The sequence below is a fragment of the Centruroides sculpturatus genome, unplaced genomic scaffold (assembly GCF_000671375.1).
Source record: "Centruroides sculpturatus isolate CEXI.00-Female unplaced genomic scaffold, Cexi_2.0 scaffold17, whole genome shotgun sequence".
Lineage (NCBI taxonomy): Eukaryota > Metazoa > Arthropoda > Arachnida > Scorpiones > Buthidae > Centruroides > Centruroides sculpturatus.
In genome coordinates this window covers 286,946-313,723 of record NW_019384462.1, presented here as the reverse complement: position 1 = coordinate 313,723, position 26,778 = coordinate 286,946, and the positions used below count along the sequence as shown (strand labels likewise).

Below are 26,778 nucleotides of genomic sequence, written 5' to 3'. Positions count from 1 at the left end.
AAATTTCAGAAAAGATGAAAGGACAAAGAACAGAGAATAATACAAAACTAAAAAAAAAACTAAAATATACTATGCCACATCCATTAATTTTATTCTGTACTATTTCTTTACCCATTTTTCTAGTGTATTTTTAGATAATTATTAAGCATCATTTTCTTCTTTAGATCAATACTTGTCAAATAGAACAAGTAAGCTATTTTGAGGGCATAAGTTACTTGTTCTATTTTTATTTTATTTATACTCTGCACTAAATATGTTATTTTTCATGTATAAAGAAATATTTGATTTAAAATATATTACTTTTTGTACATTTAGTTTTTTATGAGTTTTAAATTCTACTCTGTCTTTTTTCCTTTGTATTATAGTACCTAAATAATTAATTTCATTCTTAATCTCTTCTTGTCTTGTATTTTAAATTTTATATTATTATTTATATTGTTAATTTTTACTTATTTATTTCTTTAATATTAATAATATCATTATCATGTATATCAGACATTAATAGAAATATTTTCAAAGTTAGGTTTCTAGGTAAAACAACTATAAGAAAAATAGCATTTTGTCGAATGATTTTTGTTAAAGTTTGGATATTTTTCTTGTGAGAAGTGAACAAAATATCTTCCTTACAATGTACTTATTGTGAACTAAAATATTTTTGCAGATGATGATGTAATTATTACCATACAAAACAAGAATTTTACCATTTTTCCTGGTAATTTAATTATGGTAGAGAAGAATACACCATTGGTAATTACATGCAATACTGTTAAAAAAGATAAATGGCCTAGACTATTAACTAATGCTTCTAAGCAAGAAAAAGGTAACTTTTTACAATTTAATATTTAATAAATTTTAAATTTTTTATCTAACTTACCAATAAGCTGAAACAGTTGACAATTGGCATTAACACAAACNATGGCCTAGACTATTAACTAATGCTTCTAAGCAAGAAAAAGGTAACTTTTTACAATTTAATATTTAATAAATTTTAAATTTTTTATCTAACTTACCAATAAGCTGAAACAGTTGACAATTGGCACTAACACAAACAACAAACACTGTACACTACAACCAACCAATGCAGTATGTCATCGGGCTAGATATTGGCTATAGTACTAATAAATATGGCATTGGTTGGCTTGTAGTTTATAATGTATCGGGTTTTAATGTTGTTGTTTGTTCAACGAACACTGTACATACTTATTCCTGCTGATAACATATAATGGACATTACAAATGTTTTTGGTAGCATTGAGAAGCCTTCCTCAGGTAAAAAAGCCATTCCACAAATAGAGCAAGGAAGAACATATTCAAAAATGGAAAAATGTTCCAAACAGAATATGATGCAATTTGGAATTTACAAGCTAAAATAAATGACAAGGTTTACAGATGATATTTATTAATGAATGGCTCTCTTTTTAATGTTTAAACACCATCCTACTTTAAATTTGATACCAAATTTTAAACATCACTGTTACTTGATGTGACAATGCCGAAGGGCCCCCTATACTTTGGCATCACAGGACTGATGGGTCGACATCGCGTCAGCGAAGATCGCAATGACAAGGTTTGTCAGGACTGACACCAACTGTGTCTTTATGGACAGACACAGAAACTGTTATGTTCTCACGTGAATGATTACATGTGTGAGCGAATGGATTCGGGATGGAGGAAGAGACTACGCACCAGAAGTGACTTATGCAGAGATGAGTTAACATAACAACTGTTTAATTGGTAACAATAGATAATACAAGACATATCATAGATTGAGTGGAATATGATAGATTTAGGTATATGAGAAATGATAGCTATTATGTAGATATTAGACTGAGGTAACTCAAGACCCATGTTTTCCGAGAGAGAGAGTTTACAGCAAAAACGCATGGTGATAAATACCTTATTGAGGATCTGGTCTTGATCTGGAACGTTCTTGGTGAAAGAGAGGAAGTTTGGGATGTCAGTTTGGGTATCCTGTAGATCAAGGGTCACTAAACTTTTTTGATCATCGACCTCCTACAAGTTTTTGAAACCTCATATCGACCCCCAGCAAAAAGTTTCTGTTACAAACAAAAAGAAAGCACTTACTATTTTAATACATTTCTTTTAATTTTGCATTTTTTTTATTTATTGTATATTTGCTAATAATAATTTTTGTAACTGACAATCAGTGATACAGATAAGCTTGATCCTTAGCTCCCCTCATCCTTAGCTTAAGCTTGATAATCAACACCCCAATAATGTTGTATCGATCCCTGGGGGTTGATATCGACCACTTTGGCGACCCCTGTTGTAGATGAAATATCCGTAAGCCTGATGGAACGTATCCACAAAGATGTTAGACGATGGTTTCTGATGATCTATTAGTAGGATATAAGAACATAAATTAAAATGATATATTCACAGATATCCAAATATTGAGGCACTTAGGATAAGGTATGGGTGACAACTGACTCTTTCGAAGGACAGGCGACAACTGCCTTAGTTTCTTGATTTTTTTCATTGTTGAACTGATGAAATTGAGATATTAGGTCGAGAGGTGATGAGAAAGCTTCGTTGTCAGGCCTGAGAACTTAACAGATGTTTTGCTCCCAGGTGCGAAAGTTGACAGTTATTTAACGAAAGTATAACTATGATGTGATGTTAGGAGATAATGATGTAAACATACTGAAAGTCTGGATTCGGATCCTCACATTGGCAATGCCATAAATTTGCATTTTTACATTAAAAAAAACTGTTTTAAAATTTGTACACTGTAATGTTAATTTTTACATGATTAATGGCATGATATTTAATAATGAGGGATCTTATAAATGTAAATATTCTTATAAGAAAAACTGAAGACTTGTTTTGCATTTCTACTTATTTTATACTTTTGCAAAAGTAATGACATTTATAGTTGTTTTTAAATAAATACAGAATTAGGTTTTATGTGTTAGTGTATTAGTTGCATAAACAATTTTTGAGCAAGCATTATGTGGTGTAGTAACTGTAGTAGTCTCTCTAAGTTGAGTGTGAGATACTGTGTTGCAGAATTAGGGTAAATGTTGTTAATTTGTTAATTATACTTATGGTAATTTTAACTATAGTATATTAATGTAATATTTATGGGTTTTATATATATATAAAACTGTGGAAAGGCAGGGGCAGAAGGGGTATGTGCCCAGGGTGCTAAGATGAGAGGAACAAAAATAAATATATAATGGACCTATGAAAGGCTTGTCCAAAAAGTGCCATATTTAAGTTTGCCCCTGGTGTCAAATGCCCTGATTATAGAAACTATGGCAATTTTATTATGGTGTAATTGATGAATTTCTGTTTTACTAATTGGTATTTCATGTACTTTGGTAAGACTTATTTAATTTAAAATTTTAGTTTGATAAATAATAATATAATGAAAAATTTAAATAATTATAAGAAGCTTTTATTAACAATGTTATGATTAAATTAATACAATGAATAATAATTTTTTAAAATTAATCTAATAATATTTAATTTCTTTTAAAAGTTAAAGTGTTTCAATCTCGGAGAGGTTCATTCTACGTTCATATTGACATTTTGAATATGACAAATGATTATTCTGGAAACTACAGCTGCATATCACCTAGAAATGAGCATTTTGTAATGATTAAAGTTTTTCCAGGTATCAGTTCCATTCTATATTACGGATTATAAGATAATTATTGTATAATTATGAATTAATAATATACTGTAATTAAATTTTCAATTAATTGAAATTATTTTCATTAGTTTTAAAAATTAACAGACAAAAACACAATTGTTTGAAGGTATAAAGAGTCTAAATATCTTGCTTCTTTATGCCTTTAAGCATTTGTCTATTTAGATATTATTTATTCCAACAATTTATCATGTCTGAGATATTCTTGCAAAAATTACCTAATGAGATAGAATTATTGCTTTCAATGGAATTTCAGTTTACAGAAACTAAACATTTTCAAATTACATAGAGCTTATCTTCAGGATATCAACAAATAAAGTATTTCTAAGCACAAATTATGACATATTGCATTAAGTAAGAGTGGATACTGCCTTGTTGGTGAATCACCCTACAGTGAAGTTGGAAAGGAAGGGCATTTGTCACTTTCTGTCATGCTTCTGTCAGGATGATACAAGAGGATGGAGCTGTGTGGGGTAATGGTAGCAAACACAGAAACTTACACCACATACAGAGACAATCACATTTATTTATAATTAAAATTTCTTTCTGAAACATGTCACTTGACGGTGTTCCTGAGATGAGTGTAGGGAGACATAACTAGAAAAAGAAATGGAGTTGGCCACTTGTCAGTTGGTCTTCTACTTGAGAATGGATTCTATGTGATGTTCCCAGTTGATTGACTCTCAGGACAACAAGTTGTCACTTGTACTGCAGAGGAAGATAAGTATATTTAGTACACAGTTAATCCTATAAGACAACAACATTTGGGTGGACAGGTGATCCTTTTGATGAGTAAGGCTTTTTTTCATCTTCCTGGACAGAATAAGTCAACAAAAAGTATAGATGGAAAAGAATTCTAGGAAAAGATTAAGTTGACAAAAGGCTAGTTGACCCTCTGGAAAAAGATGACTGAAAACCATGGATCTTTTAGCAAGCAGTGGTCCATTACACAAAAGGATGAAGTGATCCTTTTGGGAGAAGATGGCTAAGTAATGACAACCAACTCTATATCTCTCTAACTCTGTCCAACTCCTACTATCTTTCTCATTTCTTTCCCCTGTATTCTTTTCCCTGTATTCTTGGGACTGAGTCCCAAGGACACAGGGTCCTATTTTTTATATACTTGTGTCCTATTTTTTATATACTTTTTGACCGAAAACCGATATTTTTGATTGGCCCAGATCGCCTCTTTCCTTGCTTCCTATTGGTTCATAGTTCTGTTGACAGGGACCAAAATTCAGGTCAGAATTCCTCCACCCCATTGTCATAATCATCACTCCCTAAAGTGTTTAATTGCAACTTTCTTAGGATGATAGCCTGTAATAAGAAAGTATATATTTTTATATTCAGGGAAAATGCAGCTGCAACAAGTGCTTGTGAGATATTTTGTTTGTTTTTGTACTTTAGTTGTCAAACTTTATTAATATAATAAAGGCATGACAAAATAATTTCTTTCATTCACTCCATGGAAACTGCAAGGAGATATTTCTTTACAATTCTAAATGAGAAAGAATGTTGGCACAAGGAATGTATGCAATTGAATTTTCTTTTGGAGTGCCGCCAGCATGGTATGACACCAAAATGTATCACATTACATTAGAAATGCTACTGTCAAAGAGAAATTACAAAATTTTTCAGTTTATTACTTTTTAACATAAAACAATAATTTTCATTAATGTTAAAAAGTAAATAGAATTTATAAATAAATATAATTACAGTCTTGTTAATTTAGTATTATGGAATTTTTTAAATAAATGAATTGAGTAAAGCTTTTTATATTATTAGATCCTGTAAAGATCCAGTGTCCAATACCTCAAAATCCAAAAAATGGTCAAGTGTTTTATGATTCATTAATATATAATTCTGAAATTCGTTATGAATGCAATTATAATTATAAATTAGTGGGAGAAGCAAAGGCCACATGCAATGATGATGGTCAGTGGTCTCAAGTTCCAGTTTGTCAAGGTAAACTGTAATTTGGATATATAATAATTCAAAGTTTTTCATTTCATTTTTATGTGGAGCAGTGCTCCATAACAACAATGCATGATTTTTATTTCTCATCTTTATTTTCATTTCCATATATGCATTTTAGGAGTTTCATCTCCCCTTCTTGTTATGGTACCAGTTGTATACATATTTACAGTAGGAAATTATACAGTAAATCTAATACTTATTTACATATATTTCAGTTTAAAACATCCATATATAAATAAGCACTACATTTAATGTAATACTAAATGTATGATTTAGTATTCTTTTCAAATGTCAGTTACTTATACTGCTGTTTTAGTGATTGGGAAAACTTCACTTTTAAAAATTTGGTGAAGCTGTGTGTTCTTTCCTGCTATTCAAATTATCATATTATTAGTTTTCAAAAATATTTTTAGAAATAAAAAACTAGAATGTAATCAATTAAAATATAATATTAAAAAACTTTACTTAAAAGATACACAACCAAAGGAAGGGGAAGAAAAAAAATAAAACATTAAATGTTTTCAAAATACAAATAAAAATTTAATATCATAAAAAATTTCTTGAATGAAAACAACACTCATAAAAGCTAATAAATTGAAACAATCAATAATAGTTACAAATGGATGGAAAATCACTAAATTAATAAACAAGATATATAAAGAATTGCCTATCAACCAAACTAATGCTACATATGATGAATTACGGAATGTATTAACAAATTAAACAAAAATAAATTACTAGATAACAACAAAAAAAACTTCATCTTAGACTACATAATTTTAGAGAACCAATGCTGAACTTAAAATAAAAATGCATAAACTGAAAGAAAAAATAAGACCCATAGTAGACTTTTGATCAGTATTATACAACCTAGAACATTACTTAAAGAAATAATTAAACAACTGTGACAATTCAGAATACTCAATAAAACTTGTGCAACTAAGCAATACAAAAATCCAGAAATCATATAGAATAATAATTCTATACATTAAAAATATACATCTTTCAATTATCTGGAAATTGATAGAACTTAAAAGCATTAAACATATCAGACTGGAACATTAATCAATTTTGTATACACAAGTAATTATTTTAAAGTAACAGACAGATATTAAGGCTCATGGGAAATATAATAAATTCAAAACTCACCAAAATAATCATCATTAATATTTATAAAAATATTAGTAACATATAAGGGATAATTTTCTTATACAAGATGCATCAATGAAATAATCAAGTTTTTAATAATAACATTATCAATATTAACAGTATAAAAAATACAATAAATCCCTACACCAAAGAGAGAAAATTTGAAATTGGACAGGAAAGCAATATATTAAATTATCTGGACATAGATTAAAAAGACGTAATAATAAATTAGAATTTTTGACATAAAAAATTGTGTAACATTAACAAAGTTATAAACTATAAATCACAGCTACCTCAATATATAAAATGCAATGTGTTTTTTTATGGAATGGATAAAAAAGTACAAAATAGAATTAATAATCAAAAATAAAAAGAAAAATGAAATATTAAAATTGAAAAGAAAATGTACTTAAATAATTTTCCTAAAAGAGTAATCAAAAAATTTAGAAAAATATAGCCCAAACCACCAAAAAGTAATAAGTATACCTTCAATTGTAAACATTCAGCAACAAGTTTAACTTTCCTGGCAATGTTTGGTGGCACCATCTGTTATGATAATTTATTAAAACACTTTATATTGTTAAATATTATAAAATGGCAAAAAAGCTTAATTTTTAGGGTAGGGATAGGTTTTATAAAAAATTGTAAATGATAATAATGAGTAAAATTGTCATTAAGTCTGACCCTATTCGAGATATGACACATGACCCTCTTTATCTCCCCACCCCTCGACATTTAATCATGAAAATTTAATAGCATCAATTCCCTAATAAACAAACTTCCCTGCAAAATTTCAGAAATTTTTAACAAAAAGCACAAAAGTTATTAAGCTTCAGAGAGTGAACAAATTCATGCCCCACACATACACACATATAGAAAAAAACCCCGAGTTTTTTGTATTTCTCAACATTTATGGGCCCCAAGTACAAAACTGTAAAAATCTTGGGGGGACATTTTTTGACTGATTGCCATATTTCTCTTATATTTTATATAACAGAACTAGGAAAGTAAAAATGACAAATATTACATATAGTTCCCATACATGAGGAGTCAGGGCAGTGACTCCTCATGTATGTAATCAGATAAAAATGTCACTGACTGACTATACAATATATATACAGGGATCAGAGTTGCCCATTTTTGGGGTCAATTTCTTCACCCCTCAATCACCTAAAGTAATTCCGAATGTCTTGTTCAAAAGACTATTATTTTCTTAGGTAGTGTGAAAAATTTCAAGATTTTCTATTAAGTAGCAGATGAAATATAAACAATTGAAAAATGCAAAAATTGCCAAAAAAGCTGTATTTTCTTCTTTTTCTTCATCTGGCACTGCAGACACTAATAGAAAAAACTATTGGGTCTAGAAAGATCAAATTTTAAATTTAAGCCTTTCTCATTATCAGTGAGGTGCTTATGAAACTTCCGGGTTGAAGGTCAAAGTTCACAGGGGTTTTCCATAGAGCTGATTCAGTTTTACAGCTTAATTTTATGCTTATAAAAATAAAATTGCATGGAAACAAATGGAATTTTATTCAAAATGTTACTCAGAATTAAAAGCTCAAATTTATGCTAATTAAAACTTTTTATAACAATTTTTCTAAATGATGTATTGAAAGCATTGATTGGCAGTGCATTTGGTCAGCGGCACGTCCAATTATCAAGCACTGACCAAATTGTACTTTATTATCTTATGTCTTGACATAATAATGCAGTTATTAAACAAAAACAATTGATATCCAAACAAAAACGTCTGAGATGTAAAAAAAAGTATGCTAAGTAAAAATTTATGACAATTTAGATGATGGTCAAAATTTTTCTTAGGAGTTTTTCTTTGGTAAAGATAAGCTTGGTACATGGAAGTATTCACAAGATTTTTACCTGTATTATTGTTCTCTACATTTCTCCTCCAAGCACCAAATTTATCTTTACCAAAGAAAAACTCCTAAGAAAAATTTTGACCGTCATCTAAATTGTCATAAATTTTTACTTGGCATAATTTTTTTACATCTCAGATGTTTTGTTTGGATATGAAAAAATCAAAAAACTTTTTTAACATGACATAATATTAATCCTTATCAACAAAACTTTAAACAATACACTAAAAAATTCCAGAAGAAAAGAACAAGACACAAATTACTGGAAAACATCAAATGTAATGTAATATAGCATTGTGAGATATATCATATGATAGGGTTTTTGTTAGCATACTAAGGCAAACATCCAACGAAACAAACACACAGTAGACGTGAGAAAATTAATTTATTTATGCATGATGTAATTATTTACAGGTTCAATCAAGGATGTCAGCTCTAGAACAGTTTCTCCAGCCCAGTTTCACCTTAAACCCAATTGTTGGTGGAAATTACGAAACTAATAAATGACCACAACACATTAAATTGCAATAATACTTATCCAATACAATAAACAAGAATAATTATTATAGAGATAATTTTTTTAACTAACTCTTAATACTAAACTTACCCTACTATAGAAAATTGAAGATATAAAATTAGTAATGATGGCAGATAGGACAGAACAAAGGTACACAGGTCCTGCAAATGTCTTTCAGTTCTTGTTGTCATGAGGGGTCAAGTAGAACTTCTTGCACAAAATTCACACTTGCGTCTTCTTCTCATTGGTTCCTGGGGGTTTTTATTTATGTCCAAATTATCATTTGCTCATTCAAAACTCGCAACTGGTCAAGTTGAATGCTGACTCAACACACTAACTTCAGCCCAGGAATTTCAAGGATTTCTGCTCAAAGTTATTACTCACCTGTCTACTTAGGTACCAGACAATATCACATTGCTGCCTTTTCATTATCCTCTCTCTTTGAGTACCAGTTCAAAAGTGATCCTTCTTTCTACCATATAATCCCTCAGATAACCTTGTACTTGTACTGGTTGTTCAAGGAAATGAATCTCATCTCTAAGAAGGAAGAATTAAGGAGAATACAAAGTTCTAGAAGAGAGAAAGAACAAAGAACAGGAGAAAAAGGTACAATGGACAAAAAGACAAAAACAAAAAATATAGTATACTGCTACAGTATACAATGTATTGTATAGTACATGAATTGAACCAAAAACAAGTATCAACAAAACAAAACAAACTACTTGTCAGATATAAAGAACATAAAGCAGATTTAAAATACGCTAGACCAGGGGTGTCCAACAGTTTTTACCCCTGGGCCAAATTGGAAAGAAAACTTTTTTCACGGGCCAAACCAGAGGTTGCCCTAGGAAGATTTTAAGGTGGTGCGAGATCTCATTGTGGTGTCACCCCATAGAGACTAAATTGTACATAGAGATTACAGATACATTTTTCACATTATCATGCTCTATCAACATTCTAAGCTGTACTTAAGAGATTTGTAATGGAGGGTTAACTCTAAATGCACAGTGAGTTGTTGACTTTTTTTTTTTTTTTCTTAGGCGTCAGAATTTTTCATCGAGCTATTTGTACTTGGGTAGCTAATATTGAAAGATTAATCGCGGGCCGCATAAATTCATTAGACGGACTGGATCCAGCCTGCAGGTCGTATGTTGGCCATGCCTGTGCTAATTCAGCATTTCATGATCATTATACCTCCCACAACTGTAAAATAGGTAAAAATAGCTTTGAAGTTTTCATCTTTGAAGAAGATACATAAATCATATGATTTAAAGAAAACATATACATTTGGAAAAATAATGACAATCTAAATAATAATAATAATAAAGGATGGAAATAAATTCATACTGAAAAAATATCTTGTAGTTAAAACATCCATATGCAACAGTGCCACCTAAAAAGAAACATAGTATAAAAAATGAAGAGTGGAAAAGAAGAGAACAAGCTGGACAAGAATTTCAATGAGATTTAATGGCATATTATTTATTGCTTTTAGCTTTTAGTTACTGTATTAAATTGTGCCTTCAATTATAAAACTAACCAGTTTTATAATTTAAGGCTTATCACTCCAATGAATATAATATTACAAACTAAGCTTGTTTATTTAAAATCTAAATTTTACAGTAGTGCAGAATAAAACTAACAATAATTTAATTTTAACTAATATACACTAGTACACAAAATGCATTTCAGACTCTTTTTGGAGTCCCTTTTCATTCTAGGTTTGATGGAAATAAAGATGGGAAATAAAAGGCATGCATTGATGTTATCACACTATTCCACACAAAAAGAAATGACATTAAAATTCTTAATGAATGATACAATGTAGTTCTGAAAAAATAAAATCCTCAATATTGAAAAAAATATTGATTTATAGTAACTGCAACTTGAATGATTAATTAATCAATTGTNTGTACAGTACCTAATTTATATATAATATTGTACAGACGATAGTAATCTCTCCGTAGCATGGCGTGCTTGACGGCGGAAAGTAGTTTGGCTGCCCGATGACGTTTTACGTAATTATAGGAGTTTTTTTTACCATTTTTTACGGATACCGTCACAATTTTTTTGCTGTCTTATAGGAATCGTAATTATAGGAACCCGTTTTATAGGGGGTCTACTGTACATTTGCAATTCTGTTTAGTATGGAGATTGGAGAGATGTTTAGAAATTATATGTAGAATGTTATGTGATTGTTCTGATTGACCAGAATGCATGAATTGAGACATGTTATTCAAAATTTATAACCAGACAACTTTTCTTATCAGCAGTAAATTTTACTGAAATAATGTTTTCAACCTCTTTGATAGGCCTTTATCACATTCAAAACACCAAAATGGACTATTCTCTGTAATGAACATTTCATTACAGCTTTTTGAACCTGATAGACTATCAATGAGATTGAAAACATTAGTTCAGTAAAATTTACTGCTGGAAAAAAGTTGTCTGGTTGTGAGTTTTGATTTTTACAAAAAAATATATATTTCTTGATACTATACATACAGGATGAGTCAATTTCATTTGGTATATTATTTAAAATTATATATGAAAATATAATAGGCACATGTAAACATCCTGGATATGTTGAACATGCAAATATTGTGGATGATAATTTTGAAGTTAATGGTGAAATTCATTATGAATGCATGGAAGGATACAGATTGATTGGTAATGCAACATTACGTTGTCTTATAACAGGTGAATGGACAAGTCAAAAACCAACATGCAAAGGTAGATATTAAACTATATTAATTAAAAAATAAGTGAATTTTTACTAATCAATTTCATCCAATTATTAGCAATTTAAAAATATAAATTTTTTAATGCACATTGATTATTATAAGTAAATGTTTAAACATTTATTTATAATAATCAATGTGTGTAATATTAAACAAAGAAACCAGGATAAGATATGTTTTGATGGTTTGGAACAGTGGCACCCACACTAAAGCACTGAAACCAAATCTGTCCTGTGGCAGTCAGTTTGGCTTACAAACATATTCAATGAATATAAATGATAGAAATAGGCATAATTTTTGTTTATATGAAATTTAGAAAATATATTTGGTCACCTATCTATGACTTGCAATTTGGCCTGCCAATCAAAAAGTTTGGGCACCACTGGCTTAGAACAAGAAAAGGCACACATGCCTAAAGTAATAAATCAGAAAAATTTGGCTGACAACAACAATTCAACTAACACACAAAAATCAAAATCTAGCATAAATGATAAAAAAAATTTACATTAGCAAACATTTTTTCCATATTAGATGGACATCTTCAGGCTTTTAACTTTCTAAATTTGAACTGTAGAAGATGGAATGCCTTAATTTGAAATATGGAAGCTTGTTGAGTGATATAGACTGGATGCCTTATAAATCTTGTAGACCATGTGATGATGATTGTTTTCTTCCATTTAATTGAGGAAAATGCTCACTAATATGAATTTTTTTTACCACTTCTACTGATTTTTAGGTTTTATGACATTAGTTTATTTAAAGTTAACCATAAAAAATAATTATTTGAACTCTAAGATGGTGGTTTTCAACATCCCAGGTTCTAATCTCTTTTCACCCAGACTGCCCCAATTCTCTCTTATATATTAAATCATTATTCAAAAAGGATTTTCATCAATATAAATTCTTTTATAATCATAATTATTGAAATGTAGACAATTTACAAAATAAAAAATATATATAAAAATATCAATTAAATGTCATAAAGTGAGCAATAATATATTTAGGTCTTCCAGGATCTCTGTAGCTAATTTGTTATTATTTGGAAATCCAACCATACCAACTGTTGTTTTGAGCATGGATCATTTTGTTTGTCCTTCAATCATTCATCTGATCAATGTGTGTAAGTGCCAGACATTTGTAATTTTTATAGTCGAAGAAAGATGGCTGGACAGTCCAAGAAGCAACTTCAACTGCTTCAGATCAGTACAAGTCGACCCCCTATAAGATCATAGATACGTTCCATTCTTTAGGAATCCAATTTCTTACGAGTCCTTCCAATCACAGCCCGACACGTGTGAAGTTTACGGACTACGGCTGATTGAAAGGTTTTCTTCCATAAAATTAATCGATTCTAGACTAATCCGACTCAACATTTCCAAAATACGTATATTTTTTTTTGGAAATAATCCATATAAACTACGCTATAAACAAAAAATTGTAGGATTACTTACCGAGTGTGCACCATTCGACATCGCCATTGCTCAAGCTTGTTTTCATCGCGGAACAGCTCAGCAAACAGCGGCCGATTTCTAATAACTTATTTTTCTGTGAAAACTTCGTTGAACTTTGGAAACATCATTAATATAAATAATTTTAATCGCCGTTGAATAAGAAATGTTTCTTTCACAAGAAATGTATAAAATTACAGTACTNACAATTTTTTTGCTGTCTTATAGGAATCGTAATTATAGGAACCCGTTTTATAGGGGGTCTACTGTACATTTGCAATTCTGTTTAGTATGGAGATTGGAGAGATGTTTAGAAATTATATGTAGAATGTTATGTGATTGTTCTGATTGACCAGAATGCATGAATTGAGACATGTTATTCAAAATTTATAACCAGACAACTTTTCTTATCAGCAGTAAATTTTACTGAAATAATGTTTTCAACCTCTTTGATAGGCCTTTATCACATTCAAAACACCAATATGGACTATTCTCTGTAATGAACATTTCATTACAGCTTTTTGAACCTGATAGACTATCAATGAGATTGAAAACATTAGTTCAGTAAAATTTACTGCTGGAAAAAAGTTGTCTGGTTGTGAGTTTTGATTTTTACAAAAAAATATATATTTCTTGATACTATACATACAGGATGAGTCAATTTCATTCGGTCCCTTCATATGCTGTTGAAGTAATAACAATTCCATGGCATAGTCAACCATTTATTGTAGGCTGCTCGTCCACCATCCAATGATAAAAAGTTAAAATAGTCCTCTAGCGGTGGCACAATAATAAAATTAATAAAAATTAATTAAATTTGTCCCAGCAATTTTTTAAAATGTATTATTGTGCCATCGCTAGAGGATTATTTTAACTTTTTGCATTGGATGGCGGACAAGTAGCCTACAATAAAAGGTTGACTCCGCCACGGAACTGTTATTACTTCAACAGTGTGTGAAGGGACTAAATGAAATTGACTCATCCTGTATGTATAATCTCAAGAAATATATATTTTTTTGTAAAAGTAAATTTGTCCTGGCAATTTTTTTAAATGTGAGTTTTGATATTTTGTTCCAATTTTGTTTTCTTGGACAATTTTCAATCTTTGAGAATTGAGCTGTTGAAAAGCATAGTATTGATAAAACTGAAAATTAGTTTTGCAATACATAAGTCTTTGTTCATCCTGTAACTCTTTATTTGATTCATTTTATCTGCCAAAAATAGCTATTGATATCTGCAAGATATGAAATCAAGGCTTCAGTTTCACTTAATTTCATGAGTTGGATGTCCTCGTAATTGCTACCAGTCTAGAACAAATGGGCGAGTGGTCAAGATGGCAGCCTACCGCTCTGGGGGACCCAGGATTGAATCCGAAAGGAGTTGAAAAATCCCCAGGAATTTTTGGGGGTGGTCTGTTTAGATATGTTGGGCCCCATTTTTCACCACCCAGCCATCCCATTGTGGGCCTAACCAAACACATAATGGGCTTGCTAGAAAGAGGCCCTCTTAGTGCCCACAGGGCAATAAAGTTAAAAAAAAAACCAGTCTAGAACATTGTACAGAACAATAAACCTTTCTAGACAATTGTCTTTTGAAAGCCATTGTACAGTACATAGGTATGAAGGAGCAGTGTAACATAGTCTTCATTTACTGTATATTCTTACAAAGCTCAGACAAATATACTTATCATTGGGTTTCATGTATGTGAATAATTACATATATAAAATCAAAAAACGACAATACAGACCTAATCACATGCCTTCTGTAGCTACTTGCCTTTTTAATTATTTAAAATTTACATGTTTTGATTATTTTAATTCTCAATGTCTTTTCTTTGTTCTTGTCTTCCTTTTCTAATTTTTCTTTTGTCAATGTGGAGGTTATGTTCCAAGAAACATTGAGAACAATAGAAAGGACAACAATGGGTTCAAAAAGGAAAGAGTAACTGGAGATTCTTAAGCTCAATTTTGGAGAGGATGCACGGAGGTCCTGACAGTCAGAGAAAAAACAGAAAGGAAGAGCAAAGAAGGTTACGCTTCAGCGAGTACTGTGTAGCTCAACAGGATATAAATTTTATTAGTGCTCATATCTGAACAAGAGACTTTCGATCATCACAAAGTTGGATAACTTTGTGATGATCGAAAATCTCTTGTTCGGAAATGGAACTATATTTGTGACAAAAGCAACGGAAAATCATAAAGCTAGAAAGCTAGAAGAATTCATTGTGTACCCCATCTTGCATGCGAGGAAAAGTATTCCCTGACAAAATCCCTGGTATTTTCACTATTGATCTTTCTATCTCTATCCTTTAATTTCTTATCCTACTTTCCTCTTAATTAGATTTTAAAGTAGTTTTAAGGTAATAATAATTTTGAATTACTTCTGTTATGCGCGAAACATTTTTTTTTTTTTTTTGTCTGCAATGACATGCACTCCCGATGCAGGGAAATTTGACTGGGTATCCAACCTTAGTTGGGATCCTGACAAAAGATCCTGCGACACTTGTTTTGTTCTGTGTAAATAATGTATTAATTGTATCTGTTCACTATTTGTGTTTTGGTATTTATACTCTGTATATTGCTTTCGTCAGCATTGTATCAACCCTCAATGGTCACACTTCCTATACTCTACAGAATACTTAAATATATTATAAACAAAATATACCATCATATACAATAACACAACATTTTCACAAAACAACAAAAAACCTATTGTAGAAACTGTTGGATGCAAAGAACAGTTTCTCATAGATTCAACCATTCTATGACAAGCATACATACACAAAATACATCCAATATGGTGCATTTCTAGAAAAAACAGTGCAACACTGGAGAACAATACTACACCTTATACTCCAAAGAGGTTCCTAAAACTGTACTGATTCTAAAAGTCTAAAGTTAATAAATTAATTAATATTTTAGGGAACAAAACTAAATTTATTAATTAGTAAGAAAATCAACACTGTGCTGGAAAATTATGTAAGATGTTGATTTTATTACTAGTTATTCATTCCAGTTGTAATTTTGAACTTTAAATTTATTAATTGTTAATCATATCTAAAAATACTTATCATGCCATAAAAAATAAATGTGCTTTGATAAGAATTCATTTTTTAATTGAAAATGAATATTTATTTTATTAAATTATCTAATTCATGAAAACATTTTATATGCTCAAAAAAGTATTTTTAAAATTTTGTTTTTTACAGAAATTCGATGTCCAGTTCCGCATCATCCAGAAAATGGGGAAGTTGATTTTTATTCTCTAACATATAACTCTGAAATTACTTATAAATGTAGAGATGGATATAAATTAATAGGAGAAGCAAAAGCTAAGTGTCAATATGACAATTATTGGTCAAGTACTACTCCTATTTGCAGAAGTAATTAATATATTCTAAAATTTTCTAAATGCAATTAAGAATACAGTTTGTTTAATTGATAAATGGGTTTTCAAATACATTATATTAATAGAATTTCTTTAATACATGAATATTTTATTATGAGAGTAGTTTTATTTGAAAACAATTGATTATAAAAGCATTTTTTGATTTTAATAAATTAAATAAAATGATGTAATGTAGTATGGATCAATATTGGTCTGTTCAAATTTGAATTCTACATGTATGTTCTATTTGATGCATTCCAATTCAAAACAAACTCTGTAAACCTGAAGATGGAATTGGATGGATTCTGGAAATGTAAATTGCTACATTTTATATATTTAGAGAGAAACCATGTTGTAGAAGTACCGTGTCATATGAGGAATACCTGTATATGAAATTAGAAGTTTTTAAAAATTCATTGAAGAAAGGTTGTGTACAGCCTATTTTTAATAAAAAAAAATCATAACTTTTTAAAATACAGGCATTTATTATAAATATTTTAAAATCTTTTGTGTAATTTTCTTCATTAATTATAAAAACATTCTTACATCATTTATTGCAGTATAATTTAATTATATTTATATCTAACAAAACTTTAAATATTTAACAGAAATCCAAACATGTAATGTTTATGATCTTATTGAGAGATTATCTGAAGATACAGCTGTAGCAAGTAACGTCACTGAACATGTAACAAATGGTACAAATGTAACATTAATATGTGCGGGTGACAATCTTGTACTATTAGGTCAAAACTATGCTACTTGTCTAAATGGATTGTGGAAAACTGGAAAGGTTGAATGTAAGTACAGCACATTCATTATTACAGTTTTAGAATAAATTTAATAGAATAAAATTTTTATATTTAAAAATTGTTATTTTTTAAACTAAAATGTAATTAAAGTAATAAAACATTGAAAATCAGTTAGTTTAAGCTAATTTAAAAATCAAAACAAGCAGAGGAAACTTAGTTAATCAATCACATGGACACTGCGGAATTCTGTGAGGCATCCAGAGTCAAAAATTTTGACACATCATAGCATCGAGAATATTTAGCTTTTTTTTAAAATTCTTATGGTAATGTCCCTTTTGATTGTATCATTTTGTTTTCTGTAAGAAGTTTGCTTCTTAAAGAAAAACATTTTGTTTCATTCAAACATGGGAATTTTTTCTTTTATGTAGGTTTGTAAATGAATCCAATCCCATGTCAGAAAAAAAATGTTTATTTTGCAATTTTTGTTACAAAAAATTCAATAATCATGACAAATATTTAATGCATCAACTTGCAATATTAAAAATCTATTTTAAACTATTCTAAAGCTAAAGTGGGAGAGGTACCTCTAAGCCCAAAATGGTGAATGAGAACAATAATACACTCTCTCTCTAAACATAAAATTGGGACAGTATCAGGCAATCTTTTCTATCATTGAATTTTCTGTTAGTTCATGATTTTATGGTCCCAATCTCATATAAACTATGTGGTCTCTACAACCTAGTGAGCTTTTTCTTGAGCCTTCCTTCTGTATATACAAGAACCTCCAAGAGAAAAAGAATGTTCCCATTCTTCCATCCACCTATTACATATAACTCTCACTCAACTCCTGCTAGTTTTATTACTCCCAGGCAATAAACTAGCAAGACAAAAGAAACACAGAAAGAGAAAGGCAGAGAAAACTTCAGAAACATCTAAAAAAACTACTATAACTAAACTACAGTATATTACATATAATATTTGTCAGGTGACTGTCACACATATATTTCATTTTGGTGCATGAGTCAGTGTAGCTTTATAATAACAGATATGTACACTAGGCATACCACTCTTTCAGACTTTCTTTCAGAGCCCAATTCTTTAATGTATAGTAGTTTGTATCACTTCATGAAACTCTGCTTATTATTGTAAATTAGAAACATTATAACAATTTTTGTAATAAATCTCAACAATCTAGTTTTAGTCACACCTGTGTAACTAGGTATTTAGATTAATGTGTATTCTCTTAGCATTATCTTACTTAAATATGGTTATTCAAAAATGATGGTATAAAAGTAAAGCTGATTTATTCAAACCTGAAATAACATACAGCAACAATAATAACTAGGGCTGCACTAAACCAAAATTTTGTTATTGACAATGGGCTTGATATCAAGATTTCTTTGATATATTGATATTCTAGATAAATATCAATATCAATATTCTAGATTTCAGGATATTGATATTATAAACACATGCTGGTTTTGGTTTTACATATTAGTTATCAGCACAGCACCTGTAATGACATGAACACATAGAACAAACAAAGTTTCACATACACATTACAAGTGTTCAATGTAGCCCCATTGAATGATTTATCACAGATGCCAAAAGTAGTAGTCCAGTTCTGTTTAAATGTGTCCCAGCATATCATTTGATATTAATTTGCTTTGGAGATATATTGTTTCAGATTATCCAGGTGCTGTTGTATTGGGGACTGTTACTAATGTCCACCTCAAATGCTAATATCTTTCTTCTAACATCTAAAAGTAAAGGTCAGTTTCCCATAGAAATTCCTTCTGTGAAGCATTCCTCCTCGGAAATTGCACAAGTGTTGCATTGCCTTTTCTCATTAACCTATCTATCTTTATGTGCTTAACTGATTTCCTTTCTCAAAATGTATTGTTAGGGATCCATGAGTTTTTAGGAATAAAAGCACCATATTATATTGTGGAATTAAAAAACTGCTTCTTGTAATATTTACTTTTAACATTCATCATTTAACATTACATTTTAACATTCTTGTAACATTCATCAATATCACACCTTTACATCTTCCAGCAATATTACATTAGAAACAAACATTTTCAGCATAGTTTATGGGTCTGCTTCAGGTTCTACACCAGGGGTGGCCAAACCGTGGCGCATGCGCCAAACTTGGTGCATTGGACGATTACAAGTGGCGCTTTAGTCAGTTCTGAGCAACATTGCCAGATTTGGCTTCTTTGCAATTAAGAATATTACATAGAAAATTAATTTTTTATAGTCTGTCTTGGCAAGTTCATTTGTTGCACAATTCGTTGCAATCAACTTTACAGATAAAATGAGTGTTCTCCACATAGTAAATTACAGTGTATGCATGTATGTTTATTTTCGATCAGTGCATAGGCGTCTAAATGACAGTGCTACCGTCCGGACAGTCCACGAGTCGGTTGGACTGCTACACCTGTTGACCTTTTCTTTTTTTTTGCTTCTACGATTCACGATACATTCGCAATCGTGTATGCCACTAATGTCAAATGGGACTATTTTGTACGGGTAACTACACCACCACCGCATTTTTTATTAATTTTTTTTTCACACAACTGAATTTTGATCTTTTAAATTGAAATACCTGATTAAAGGGTGGCCGAAATTTTTCTCCGCCCCGGGCGGCTAACACCCACGGTACGCCACTGCACATCTGAACTCGTCTATCAAAAAATTGGCGCATGGTATGCAAAAGGTTGGCCACCCCTGTTCTACACCTTTGAATTGAATGGTTTACTTAGTATTCTAAAATTTATAATTGTAAAGAAAGTGTGATATTGATGAATGTTAGGATAAGTTGCAGCTTTAAACGATACATTATTAAAACACACATTAAAGTCTGGTACCCTTTTTTGTCTGGGCTGCCCTTTTCCTATTCCTGAGGGGTCCCAAATTTCATGAAACTTCACTTCTAGTCTATTCTGCCAATATAAAAGAAACTAATGAATGTTATTTGCCCATTGTCCCATGCAATTATTTTTATATTATTATTTGTTCTTTGTTTATTGACCAAAACCATATTTCTTGTTTTCAAAGCCAAATTAGCCCTGAGTTAACCAGTGCATCCTGTGGCAGTGCTAATCCGACATTGAATTGTAGAGTTTGAAACTTCTTGCATAATGTACAATGCCCTTTTTTTCAGTCTGTGGGCACCACAGATTAAAGTTTTAAATTAAAATATATAAAATAAAAACATTGTTCTAAAAAAAACTTTTAAAATATATAGAAAAAATATTATTTAATTCTACTCTAGTAAATCTGACAAAAGTTTTCTTTTATTAAGGGAATCTACCAGAAGGTAAAGTTTGAGAAACACTGAGTTAATGCATGCCCCAAGGTATTTTGTACTTAAAGATGTAATTTTCCAACTTTTCAAAATTTTGTACCAATTTAAGTTTTCTGCTTACAATTTAAACAAAGATTGATTGTTGACAGTGGCACTTGCAGACTATAGGAAAGGGCATTGAACATACATTATGCAAGAATATACCTGTATATATACAAGTATCTTTGATTAATGCAGTTAATTAATCCCTTGATGCTACTGTATACGTCAAAAATCATGTTAATCGGATATAGTGGTACCAAAGTTTTCTGTGATAAAAATGAGTAACTAATTTAAAAATAAAATGAAACCTTAGAGCTCTCTTGGGGATTAAGAAAAGGACAACCTGACGATAAAGGGGCACATGCCTAAATATACCTAATCCTGATTGTTGATGATAAGAATGTTAAAATTAATGTGCAATTATTTATTATGACATTGTCACAATGGCAAGCTGCAATTTTTATTTAATTTAAAATATATTCTCTCTACCTTAAATTAGTAGTGGCCTGCTCCTGTAAATCACACTTTTCCTTTAACAATAGTCATGGCAGTCATCTAACACTTTTCAGGGGAAAATTTTTGAATTGAAATAACATGACTTCCAGTTTGCATTGGAAGTTCATATATAGTTAATCGGTGTCTCCTGCCCCTAAGGTTTCCATATCTGGTCTTGTCTTTCATCTATCTAAACTATGTTCTCAAGATTAAGGAAGGACAGACAGGAAGATGAGAGTGAGAATTTATAGGTCTACAATTTTTTCAAATTGCGGACCAATTAACCATTACAGTGAAATGTTGATTTAATTTGTGGGATGTAAAAAATATTTATGCGCTTTTTACTGATTTTTTCAAATTCTTTTGTTGTCATACCTACAGATCAAATTCTTAGGCAGATTTTAAACCTGGCACAGTCATATCTAATGAGTTAATTTTAATTTTTACACATGAAATATGACTTTATAATTTTACGATAAAATGCAATAAAACAGAAAGTATTTTAAAATCTCAAAATTAGACCTTATAAATCATGATTACACTATATATTGTTTTTTATTTTGTTTAGTGTTTGAAAAATTAATAGACATTTATTTCTTTTACTGATAGTTACATATATTTATACATATATATTTCATTCTAATAATTTTGATCATATAACAATAAAATTTCTGATTTTTTTTCCAGTTTATTAATTAATATTTTATAAAATTTGGAAAATCCATTAAGATAAATTTATTAAATTCATACTTTTTTAACGGTTTATTTATCTTTCATTAACAAATCCTGTAAAGTTTTTTTTAAAATGTTGAAACAAAATAATAATGTGAATAAACAAAATTATTAAAGAAGAAAACAATTTCTATGACGTAAAAATTCATAGTTTATTAATAGAGATTTTGTATTTGTAGGTGTTTACGGATGCTATCCTATTCGAAAACCAGAGAATTCTTCTTTGATACTGGAAAACTACAAAGAAAGTTACAGAATCGGAGAATCGATTATTTTTTCATGTCCGGAAGACGAAAAGCTCGATGGTGATTTAGAATTGATCTTCTGCTTACATAGTGGATGGTCTGACGATGAAGTGCCTAAATGTATACCTCTCTAAACTTAAATAATAATTACAGCAAACTATTTTGGAGGTTGTTTTGTAAACAATATATATATTTTGAATATTATGAAAAATTATATGGTTTCTGTTTCGTTTGTATTCATTAATCATTTATGAATTTAGATGCAAAATTGCGAGTAAATCAAGGCCAAAACATAAAATAACGAAGAAATTATATAAATCTAAATCTGTTTTTATTTATTTATGTAATTTATCATCCTGTTTAATTCTAGTCACCAGTAAGTTCGTTGGTGAAACATTTTATTAGAGTTTTCATTTGGATTTAGTCAAATCTAATATCTATTACCAATTTATAAACTATTTTGTATTTGCTTGTCAACTATTAAATATTTATAAACACGTAAGATTTTGATTTAACTTTATCGGTTATTTACTACGAACCAAGTTTTCGGTTTCTACTAAATTCACCATGTGGGCGAAAGTTAAAGCGGCGAATGCTACACATTTTGCTGTCCAGCATGGTCTGTTGGCCGATTTTGAGTCGTAGCCACAATAACCAATCAGGAAACATCTCTCGATGGAGACAGCCATTTTCATTTTAGAAATGTATCGTGTGACTGGTTGCTGCGTATACTTTCCGTTTCAGATGGATTGATGTGTAAGACGGTGGCGTGCCCTGACATTTGACGATAGGGAGGCTGCGTTTCTGTAAGAAGCCGACTTTCGGGGGCAATCAGTCAGCGACGGTCTAGGGGCCATTCGTATTCGTTTGTTCGATAAGCCAGTAAAAATCGTAGACTTCTCTAAATGTATTTTTAATGTTAAATTCTATTTTGATTTCCAAATTGCTTCAATTTTACGAAAGAATCGATGGAGATTTAGGATTTTCGTGTCTTTTGCCGGCTTTACTGGAATTATTTAAATCGTCAAAGCCATTCTTATTCCACACACTAATTTCATTTGAAAATAATAGGCGAGGCCAACAAAACAATTTTTGCATTTTTATGCATCCGCAAAGCCATTTTACGTAAAGTCTTCATAAATTTTATGGCGAAAATGTCGAACAAATTTTTTTGTCGACGTATTTATATTTAATTTAGGCATCGGTCTTTCTCTTTTAATAATGTTTTCTTTTTCATTATACGGTCTCGAGCCAAAACTTTTTTGAAATAAATTTTCAATATCGCAATTACATTCTAAATCGCTAGCCACGATATAAGGGCTAAAATTAAAAATAAAATTATAAAAACTTGTTAAAATAAAATGTGTGATGGATATACAATTATACATACCTGGTACAAAATATTCGATTGTATGAATACAGTTTTGTGAAGAAACGTACGTAAAAATAATATAAAATGTTCTTTACTTTTTAAATATTAAAACAATCCGCTTAGTTAAAATTGCTCCCTACCAGTGGCTAATGAATGGAATCGGAGACGATCTTGGTAGGTGTGCGGCGCGTGCATACATGCCGAATCTCGAGGGTGCCGATACCGGTCAATGTCAAATGCCTCTTTTGTAGCATCACTAGGACGCGACAGGGTTAGAAATTTTAAACGTTTCTCACCATAGCTGTAAAAATCTAAATACGTTAAACTTAATAGTCATTTGTTTTCTAACTAATTCGTTTTAGGACCGGGTGTCGTCCACGGAAATTTCCAAAATTTACGACTTTTCGGTCGCTCTCGTCGAACTGGAAAAATTTCTGTCCTTATTACATCTAATACAGTATTTCGAAGAAATCAGTCCCCACTGTACTCGGATATAGATTGGTTCGGTTAAGCTTTTGTTTAAGTAAAATTTCGGCTCTTTCGAGGTTTTGTTTACGTCCCCAATTCCCTAAACGCTTAATTATTTAACTACTTCTTAAGTAGAAGTAAGTCTAAACCGGTACTTCGTACTCGAATATTCGTAGTCTCGGGAAAGAAGTGGAAAGACAAATTTTTACGACAACGGATACGTAAATCGTAAATTTAAGGAAAATAAATTCTAGAGCTTTTTCTGTGCCTGGTGCATCTCTCATTCATTACATTTAGTCGTAAACGACGCTGTCGAAGTAACGGTTAACTTTTTAACATTATACAAGAAATGTACACGTTTTCTTCTACATCCCCTTAAAGATGGGACGTACGAAATCGTAATATCACCGGTTTAACATCGAAATCCGTGAGTAATATAAAATCGGAGAGCGGAATAAAAATATCATATTTTAATGGATTTTTTAAACTCCCGTCAACTATACGGAACTATCGTAAAAACGTACCAGTAAATTCTCATCGGTCGGGTTAAGTTATAAATCTACTAGCGATTGGCGTAATGGGGCGAGGGCGGGCGGCTAACGGCCCGGAACCGGTCCCGGATAGAATCGGATGCGGTATACGCGTAGTATCCACCCGAGGTCCTGGGCTTCCACCGGCTAAACCGGGTGAGGTCGTGCGTGAATCCGGCTTTTTGGATGCCAACAATACGGCGCTTCCACTCCGCCACTAATATTCGAATATACGATAGCGATCTCATCTTTTTTTCACGCGTAGTATAGAAATTTGTAATAAGATACGTAATGCGGTTATAATAAAATATTGCGCGATTATTTTCGTATAATTAAAATTAGTATGCAGGGCCTATTTATTTTTTAGAAAATACGAGGGAAGCGGCGCATCCACCGCTTCCAATGAAGGCACGCTACTGCTGTAAGATCGGATCAGTCTTTGTCACGCGATACAGATCACTCCTGTCCTGTGTTAATTGGCAGAAAGTATACAAGTAGGATCGAGCTGTATTTACTCTGCGAATAAAACCGCTCACAAAACGGCTAAAAGGGAGAGTGCACCCCGTGCATTCTTGCGGTACAATCTCGCAAAATTTTTTCATCACAGTTTATCGCAGGTGTGGCCAAAACGTGGCGCATGCGCCAAATTTGGCGCATTGGACGCCTACAAGTGGCGCTTCAGTCGGTTCCGAGCAACATTACCAGATTTGGCTTCGTTGCAATTATGAATATTACATAGGAAATTAATTTTTTACAGTGTGTCTTGACAAGTGTATTTCTTACACAATTCGGTGCAATCGACCTGTTGACCTTTTTTTTTGCCTGTACGTTACGCGATGCATTCGAGTTCATGTACACCACTGATGTCATATAGAACTATTTTATACGGGTAGCTACACTACAACCGCATTTTTCATTGCTTGTTCTGTGGCAAATCTGAATTTTCGTCTTATAAATTGAAATACCTAATTAAGGGGTGGCCGAAATTTTTCTCCGCCCCGGGCTGCTAACACTCACGGTACGCTACTGCACATGTGAACTCGTCTATCAAAAAATTGGCGCATGGTATGCAAAAGGTTGGCCACCCCTGGTTTATCGGATATTTTTACTTAGTAGAGGAGAAGGTGGTATTATGGAACCCCAATTACATTTTAGTGAATTGTAAACAAGGTATCGTAACTATATCCACATTTTTTGTGCGAAAAGTACTGGTAACTGTTAAACTAGATGTTCCTAATTGGATTTTTCGTTAGTGTAACTATAAGTATGGTTTTTGAATGCTTTTGTACAAAAAGTCAGAAAGTAGGCTTAGAGAAAATCGGGTGGTAATACGGAACCCATCACAAAACAGACAAGCAGTGTCATCTTTAAAACCAGGCAAGTCAAAAGGAGAGTCATCATCGCTTCAATATTGGCACAAGAACAGTGTGCCAATTTATCACAACTGCTACATTTATTCTTATTTTTCAAATAAATAAACGTAAAAGTTTCAACTTACTTGTAGACTATTTACTTTACCAGACGATACTGTCGCTTCGCGCATGCTCAGTTTCGCTGTTTTGTAAGCAGACGATATTTTTTTCGTGAAAAGAAATGTTTATTTCGATTGTTATCTTACATTTTATTTCTTGTTAAGATAGTATTTAAATTAAAAAAATGTTTTTGTAAATAAAATAAAACGTAAAAACATTATTTTATGGTTTGAATTTGTTGGTAATACCGAACACGGGGGGAGTTGGGTTCCGTATTAAAAGCACCGATGGGGTCCGTATTTCAGTATCTTCGTCTTGGGTTAACTTAATTCCTGTCGGCACCAAACTTTAAAAACGTGAAAATCGCGCAGATTAATATGTACCCCTAAGTCTCTGGAACGGAATACACGCACCAGTGAACCTACAACTACGCGATTTATATTTTAAAAATAATTAAATTCACTTAGCTTTGAAAACTCGCGAATTTTGAAAAAAAAAAAAAAAAAAAAAAAAAAAAATACTTTCCTCTCCTCTCNAAAAAAAAAAAAAAAAAAAAAAAAAAAAAAAAAAAAAAAAAAAAAAAAAAAAA

General features: G+C 31.0%; 1 protein-coding gene across 1 annotated transcript; it reads left to right on the top strand.

Moving 5' to 3' along the window:
* Positions 1–631: 631 nt before the first annotated feature.
* LOC111620882 (beta-2-glycoprotein 1-like) lies at positions 632–22,855 on the top strand. The gene is made up of 7 exons (XM_023362888.1): positions 632–820; positions 3,505–3,639; positions 5,461–5,640; positions 11,755–11,925; positions 16,590–16,763; positions 17,377–17,568; positions 22,282–22,855. Exons 1-7 carry the CDS (start codon positions 724–726, stop codon positions 22,479–22,481), a joined length of 1,149 nt encoding a protein of 382 aa, XP_023218656.1. The 5' UTR covers positions 632–723; the 3' UTR covers positions 22,482–22,855.
* The last annotated feature ends 3,923 nt before the right edge of the window (positions 22,856–26,778 follow it).

Coding starts and splice junctions, on each gene's coding strand:
- LOC111620882 (XM_023362888.1), top strand. CDS start 724: ATGGTAGAGAAGAATACACCATTGGTAATTACATGCAATACTGTTAAA. Junction 3,640..5,460: donor AATGATTAAAGTTTTTCCAG/GTATCAGTTCCA, acceptor TTATATTATTAG/ATCCTGTAAAGATCCAGTGT. Junction 5,641..11,754: donor TCAAGTTCCAGTTTGTCAAG/GTAAACTGTAAT, acceptor AAAATATAATAG/GCACATGTAAACATCCTGGA.